The sequence below is a fragment of the Eubalaena glacialis genome, chromosome 19 (genome assembly GCF_028564815.1).
Source record: "Eubalaena glacialis isolate mEubGla1 chromosome 19, mEubGla1.1.hap2.+ XY, whole genome shotgun sequence".
NCBI lineage: Eukaryota > Metazoa > Chordata > Mammalia > Artiodactyla > Balaenidae > Eubalaena > Eubalaena glacialis.
This window is the reverse complement of record NC_083734.1, coordinates 29,802,625-29,810,536: the sequence shown is the minus strand read 5'-3', so window position 1 is coordinate 29,810,536 and position 7,912 is coordinate 29,802,625. Positions and strand designations below refer to the sequence as shown.

At 46.8% G+C, this 7,912-nt stretch overlaps 1 protein-coding gene across 2 annotated transcripts in view; it reads left to right on the top strand.

Moving 5' to 3' along the window:
- The first annotated feature begins 6,302 nt into the window (after positions 1–6,302).
- HLF (HLF transcription factor, PAR bZIP family member) overlaps positions 6,303–7,912 on the top strand; it is a 49,614-nt gene continuing 48,004 nt past the window's right edge. For both annotated transcript variants that reach the window (XM_061175377.1, XM_061175376.1), the window contains exon 1: positions 6,303–6,812. In XM_061175377.1, the coding sequence (XP_061031360.1) occupies positions 6,698–6,812 (115 nt within the window). In that variant the 5' untranslated portion in view covers positions 6,303–6,697. The remainder of the gene's footprint in view (positions 6,813–7,912) is intronic.

Here is a 7,912-nt window from a genome sequence, read left to right as displayed (position 1 = left end):
TTTAAGTATTGCTTGAAGTTCAACATACCTGGCATGCCCAGACCTCCTTTCCAAAGGAAAGCTGTGCCAAGTTAATCTGGTGGCACATGGTTTGTGCCACGTGTTTGAGTTAAACCAGCTGCCTTGGCCTCTAGTAATTGAATCGATTACCAATGTCCCAACAAAGACACCCACTTATAGGCATCAGGTTGGCCAATCACTTATGAGATGGCTCACTTGAAACTCCGCCCAGTGCAAAAACTCGATATAGAATGGTGACGATGCCTATGGATCAACCTTTGTCTTGGCGTGAAGACACAATGAACAGAGGGAAGTTTGTCCTGCATCCCTGCATGCGGAGAGCAAACTGTTCCTGTTCTCTCCAGGTCTGCAGGATGCAGTGGTCAGGGAAGTACTTGATCCATGACAGCGTGTGTCCTTAGCACAATTTTGTGGTCTTCCTCTCTGCATGTTTAGCCTAACATTAAATTCTCATCCCCTCAGGGCATCTGGCCTTACATTTTCCATGCACCTAAAAGAGCCTAATGCGCAGCTTGGAAATTATATTTTAGAGAGTGACTAACGGTAATCGATTTTGCTGAGCCTGATTGACCCTGGATCCTGAGAAAACTGAAGACTAGATTCTAGGCCATGGCAAGTCCTTGCCTCTGTAGCTCAGCTGTCTCTAACTTCAGTTATATTTACTAGATTTGAAATATTGTCACGTGGTAATTAAGCCACAAATTTCTATTCCTCAGCTTTTAGTAAGACACAGGAAATGGGCATCCCTCCTCTACTCTGGCTGAAGAGCTATTTGGAATCTGCTTTACTTGATTCTTTCATTGAACTTCAAACTCATATGTCTTTTGGAGTCTGGGAGCAATAGAAGGTGGCTGCCCTGGGGAAAGGGAGAAAAGGGTGAGAAGAGAAAAGGACATGTGTGTTTGGATGAAAAGGAGCATCTAATATCATGGACCAAATAAACAGAAATGCAAACGCACAAGTGGGAGCGTCCCTGCAAAGAAGCAGAAAAACAGAAAATGCAAAAATGCCCCACTAAACAAGTTCTCACATTTGTTTAGTCCTTCACAATTTACCAAGCACCTCCATGTGCACTATCTCATTTAGTCCTCCAAGCGTCTCTGTGAGCTTTAGTTTATATTTTACACAAAGAAAGTGGAGATCTGAGAGGTTATTCAAAGTCACACGACAGAGACAGAATTTGAACCAGTTGGAAGCCCAGCAAGTTTATTGGATGGATGATTGCCATTCATTTACTGTACGGAGGTTATGAGCGCAAGATTTGCAGTCAAGCAGAACCATTTTCAACTACAGCTTCTCCATGTCTCAGCTAGCCATAGGACCATGGCAAGTCACTGACTTCTCTGAGTCTCACTGTCCTCATCTGTAAAATAGGGATAACAATGCTCCATACCCTATGCTGTTGTTGAAAGTAAAAAATGAGATAGTGTATTGAAAGTGTTTAATGCTGCGCTAGAACACAGTTAAGCACACAGTAAATGTGCCTTTTCCACCTTCATGTTGTTGTAATTATTATTTTAGTAGGAGCAGTAGTAGATACCGAAGTATGTCTCACCCCAAACTCTGTGTTTATTCTACTGTAACACACTGCATTGATTTTTTTTCTCTCCCCTTTTCACATGTATCTTTTTCTTTCCTTCTCTTCAACACAGTTTTTCTTCGCCTTCCTTCCTATCACACATCCATAAAGCCTCTGGCTTTCAATAAACACACACATACTTGGCTTACTACCTATCTGTTTGTCCCAGTCTTTCTCACTTGCATTTACTAAGCACCCCAGGACCCAGAGCTGGGATAGGAAGCCCAGCCATGGTCCTTTGCACGAGTCATCCTTTGGAGGAGAGCTTAGCCTTCCAAACACGTGTTTGATTGTTTTTGGTTTGCATGTTCCTGCACCAAGAAAACGGATTTGAGGGTCTCCAGTAGTTAAGCTAATTCAATATAATTTTCCATTTTCGGTGTTTTAGCTGGGATAGAGGTTTCAGGAAGGAGAGAGAGAAAGCTGGGTTAGGTGTATCCAGCTCAACTCCCATGTGCTGCCTTTTACTTCTGATTTAATTTCCTGGATAAAGTGCCCTTTCTGGCAACAAGATGAACATCTTCATCTAGAAGTTTGGCTCGCTGGCATATAAAGACTTTTATAACCCCAGTGCTTATCTCTCTCCACCCCAGGCTCCCAGCCCCTGGTAGGGTACAGTGGCAGGCATTGTGTGCTCAACAAGGTTTCACACCCATTGGGGATCTGAAACACAGACACTATTTACCCTGCAAAGACCTTTCTGCAGACCTGCAGGGCCAATGCCAAGGTGGTTGCATCACATCTGCCCCCACTGGGCTGCGAGAAAGACATCCTTACCCAACCTCACTATTCAAACTCCTGAAATAAGACAGGTAGAAACCATTGGCTGGGCAGAAGGCTGATTTCCAGAGCTTTGGGCTGTGCTGGCATCTTTTAAGAAGTGGATTCTGAGAAACCTTTCTTCTATGGTCATTTCTATTTTTAGGACAGTTCCATACCCCGGGAGCCTCTGTTATCCTTCCTTCCTTGAAGAGGCAACTGAAGAGTTTTCCACTGACTTGTCAAATGTTCTCCTTATAGTATTTATTTGTTTGGATTTATGCAACAGAGGTTTAGTTTTGACTTTTTTCCCCCCCAAGCACATGCAGGTTAGGACAGGAGTGCTAAAAATATTCATAGTTGCAACAAAAAGCATTCAATAGACTTGATTATTTGCACATATACATAAAAAGCAAATTGGCCATTGCCTCTGCCTCTAGGCTCTTATTTACCTTAATGTGGACAACTTTGTAGAAGGTCTTGTAACAAACCAAATGAGCCATCGAAAGTGAGCCATTCATTTTAGCTATGAACTTGGATGAACTTTGTTCTGTTGCTTGATATGAATCAGAGCCCAGGAAACTTAGAAATAGCATTATTCTGTCCTTGGAAATAAAGCACCCACTTTCCCTTGGGGTCAAAGGTTTTGGTCACCCACAAATATACAGTCAAATAATTTTCAATAAATGCACCAAAGCCATTCAAGGAGGAAATAAAACTCTTTCCAACAGTTGCTGCTAGAACAATCAGATATTCCCATGAGAAAAAAATAGAACCTCAACCCCTACCTCAGTGCTATCCACAAAAATTAATTTGAGATGGGTCATTGACCTAAAAGGAAAAGCTTAAACTGTAAAAGCTTTAGAGGAAAATATCTCCAAAACTCAGGATTCTTAGTTCACAGAAAGTAATAACCATGAAAAAATTTTAATAAATTTCATCAAATTAAAGTTCCATGAGTCCGTGAGTTTTTGCTCATGGAAAGGCAATGTTAAGAAAATTAATAGGCAAGCAACAGATTGGAAGGAAACACAACACATATATTTGTCAAAGGACCTGTACCCAAAGTATATAAAGAACTCCTAAAATTCAATAATAAAAAAGACAAACAACCCGATTTTAAAATGGGCAAGGAACTTGAACAGACACTTTGCACGGAAAGATGTACAAATGACTAATGAGCACATGAAAAAGTGCTTAACATCACTTGTCATCGTGAAAATTCAAATTAAAAGCACAATGAGACATCCACCCACTTCAGTGGCTAAAATACTTTAAAATTGACACCACCAAATGTTGGTGAGAATCCAGAGCAACCAGAATTCTCAACTGCTGCTGGAAATGTAGAATAAGTCACCTACTTCAGGAAGGTGTCTGGCAGTTTCTCAGAAAATAAAACATGTATCTACCCAATGAAACCAATTCCACTCTTATTTGTTTATCCAAGAGAAATGAAAACACATTCACAAATTGTCAATTTCCTTTCTCCATATCTTTACCCATGTCATTCCCTTCTGGAATTCCCTTTTTCCTATCCCATCCCTGATTTCTGCATGTACAAATACTATGCAGTCTTAATGTCCTGTTTTGAGGAAGCTTGCTGGTTCCCTTCCCTTCTCTTTATCCTCCAGACCTCTCCTGTACTCTTCCTGTGTTTCTCATAGAACACCACTTTTCACATTGGTTACATATGGCATATCGCCAGCCAGTCTCTAAGCTCCCATCCGACCTGATCCCTCTGGTCTGATTTATCTTTGCACAGCACTCAGAGCTTTACACAAGTTGTTTTGAACTAGTACCGAATGAATGACTGAGTGGACACATATTCATCCAATGACACGCTGGACTTACGGTCAGAAGATCTTGGTCCAAATGCTGGCTCTGTCCAATGATGTTGGATAAATTCTCTGATCTTATTTGCCTTTATTTAAGATAAAATAACTTAATGACTGTGGTAGACTCTTACTTTGGGGGCCTCCCAATGAAGTATGCCACCCAACTTCCATGCCCTTGTATAGTCCCTTCACACACTAACTCAAGGCTTGGCCACGTGTCTTGCTTTGACCAATGGAACATTAGCAAGAAAAGTCCTGATGAGCTCTGCACATTGGGGCTTATCTTAGATGGCTGGCTCTTGGCAGCCCTGAGCTGCCACGTAAGAAGTCAGACTACACTGCTGGAGAGACCACACAAAGAGACCATGTAAGGAGGCCACATGAAAGTAGAGAAACCTTGACACTCCATGGAGAGGAAGAGAAGGCTGGCCATCTCAGAGTCCCAGCTGAGCCTAGGCCAGATTGCAGGATGATGAGAGAAAATAAAATGGTTGTTCTTTTAAGCCAGTAGATTTTTGAGTGATTTGTTTGGAGATGTCACTTCCATCTATCCATTTTTGCTCATTTAAGACAATCTTATAAGGTGCATATATGCCAGGCCCCAAACTAAACTTCCTTGAGGGTTAAATATGTCTTATTCATCTTTTTCTCCCCAGTTCCAGCATAGTCCCTGGCATACAGTTGGTGCTCAATAAATGTATGTGGCATTAGCTAAAAGTCTGATGTTTTTGGAATTTGGTTGAAATCTGAAATATTACAGCACCGTCTCACTTAGAACGGTACCTTATCTTTCATCATAATTTTCTAGTGAGGAGAAATGTAGAGGTCACTTGATCATATGGCTTTTACGAGGAAACTGCAGCTCAAAGAGGGAAAGGCACTTGCCAGAAGTCACCCTGCCAGGGGCACCCTACACCTGGTCTCCTGGCTTCCAGATGCCATCGGGGGCTCCAGGGAAGAGCCACTGAGACTCCAACGTATCCCACCTCAGAGGCAATCTTTACAGAGGCCTTTCTGCCTCATTGAAAGAATATTTTCTTTAATTTGTGCCCATTCCTTCTTTCAGTCCCTTCCCCAGATGACGGTACCCTAATCTTAGCGAGGAGACGTAGGCGGGGTGGAAGACCCCGATGCCTGCTGCGAGCTCTCCAAGCCTGGATGCCAGCGCTCCCACCCAACCCACACCCGGTTGCACGCAGTGCTCAGCGACCACCAGCGCCCTGCGACCAAACTGGCAAAGCTGCAGCCGCTGCGATGGTCCTGAACGCCTATACCACTTTAAGGGAAACTTTACAAAATTATTTTAATTACCGTGCAGATCTCGTAACCCAGGCACAGTCATATGTTCTCTCCTAGAGCAAATATTCCTGAAATACCATTCCCTGTGTCTCTCTCCTGTCCTCACTCAACTTCAGGCCAAAGTTTATCCCTATGAATACACCCTTCAAAGCGTGGGAAACAGTTCACAAAGAGTCTCTGTCGTCCCCCTCTCTGTTTTTTGTAACTCATTAGAACTTCTAGCAAGTACGGGGCAAGAGAAAGGGTGCTAAGCTTGGCTGGCGCCGGGAGAAATATTTAGAAGGGTATTTTCAAGTCGATCTAAACCAATCATTGTCGAACTTGGCTGCTCCTTAAAACCACTCCGAGAGCTTTAAAAACTAATGTTGCCTGGATATCAGCCCAGAGGTCTGATTTAATTGATCTAGGATGCGGCCTGGGCATCTGGATTTTTTTTTTTTTTTAACTCCCTAGATTATTCCCAGGTTGAAAACTACTGAGATAAATTTCTCATTCCTCTTCTTACTCTGAAAAAGTTAGATTATCAGCCCGGGTCGGTGGCCCAGGGGACCTGACGCCCTGACGCCCGTCTCTTTGCAGCCCGCCAGAGCCGCACGGTCCCAGAAAATTGGCGCGCGCGACGACGCTAAACACGCGACGGCGGGCGGGCGGGCCTACGTGGGGCCCCGCCCCCGCACGCCTATCGGCGCGCGGTGCGGGCCCTGACGTCACTCTTGTCAGGCCGCGGCACATGGGCGGCCGGATGCGCTGAGCCCGGCGCTGCGGGGCAGCGGAGCCGGCTCGGGGAGGGGGGTGGGGTCGGACGGCCCGCGGCCTCTGAGCTCGCGCGACGCGGCCGGGCGGTGCGGTGCCTTCCGCCCTCTGCAGCCGTCTGCATATTTTTTCTTTCTTTTTCGCAATTTTGAACATTTAACAAGACGAGGGGTTCGAGGCAAGTGAGAGCATCCTGCACGTCTTGGAGGAGCCCGCGGGCACTTGGCGCACTCTCTGGGGACTGCACTGGGAACCCGAAAGTTTTTTGTTTTCATATTTTTACGCAGATGTATTTATAAAGACATAAGTAATTTTTTTTTCTTCCCTGTCTCCACCGCCTTGAAAGCGAGAACTTTTGGCAAAGGACTGAGGAAAAAGCTCAGCAACATTTTGGGGGGAGGTTGGGGTTGTTTTTGTTTTTTTAAGAAAAAAAAAATTTGAGTGCATCGCGATGGAGAAAATGTCCCGACCGCTCCCACTGAATCCCACCTTTATCCCGCCTCCCTACGGCGTGCTCAGGTCCTTGCTGGAGAACCCGCTGAAGCTCCCCCTTCATCACGAAGACGGTGAGCGCTGCCCTCCTGGCTGCCCCGCTCTGGGAAGGAACAACGCTTCCGGGGCCCCCTCCTGGGCCGGGCAGCCCCGCTGGAGCATCCATACCCCTCCATCCCTGCCCCCGGCACCCCGGCCTTGCTTTGATGAAATCGAGGAGATCACCTATCGCCCCACCCCTCCTCCTCAAAAAGGGGAGGGGACCCCCTCGCTGAGCAACGTTTAAAATAGCGTTGGGGACCCGGCCGGGCCTTCCCGGGTCCCGCTCGGGCGGCGCAGGTGGGAGATAGAACTTGACAGGTCAGGTGTTCCCTAGATTGAGGTTCACCCGCACACATAGTGAAACCGCCTGCAGGCAGGCAGAGCAGCGCGAGCTGGGGAGAGAAACCACAGGGCCGGCTTCCACGCGGGTGGGGGCTCGAGTCGGGGGTCCCACTGCGGAGCCTGGGTATTGGGATCGTGCTTATCGCTGCTGTTAGTTGTTAAGTGTTTGGAACTCCCGAGGTGAGAGCGGAGACGCCTGTTCTCCCGGGCTGGGTGCTTCAGAAAGGGGGGTGGGGGGGTGCTGGGGTTGGCTGGGGGAGTGGTCTCCGGGCGGGATGCCGCGCACGCCCCCAGGGCTGCCACCTTCCCAGTGCACTTTTCCTGGTGGGAGGGGAGAGCGGAGCAGGCTCACGTGTAACCGCGCAGGAGCCTTCTCTGGCTTGAGCCTTTTCTTGGTAAGTCCCAAACCTTCCCCAGGCAACCTTGGTTGGAGCGGGCCAGGAGGGGTCGTGCGAGGAGGCGCCGAACCCAGCTGGTGCCGCCAGGGATTTGTCGTTTGGGTTTCATGCCTTCGATATCACAGTAGCAGATATGAACCGTGCGGTGAACCGTGCGGCTCAGAGTGTAAAGTCTTGAAAGATCATTTGGCTACAAGTAGCCCGGGATTACTCGCATCTTCTTTCCTAGGGCAACCTGTTGCATTACAAGAGTTGAGGGGTTTGGTTCGCCGTCTGCAGAACATAGCTTCCCTCTTAACTCCCCTTTAAGGAGGAGCACTTGGGAGGAAGGTGCTGCCTGCAGTCTTTTGCATCTGTGGGTGTTTTAAAGTCAGATTCTTGGGAGATGAGAC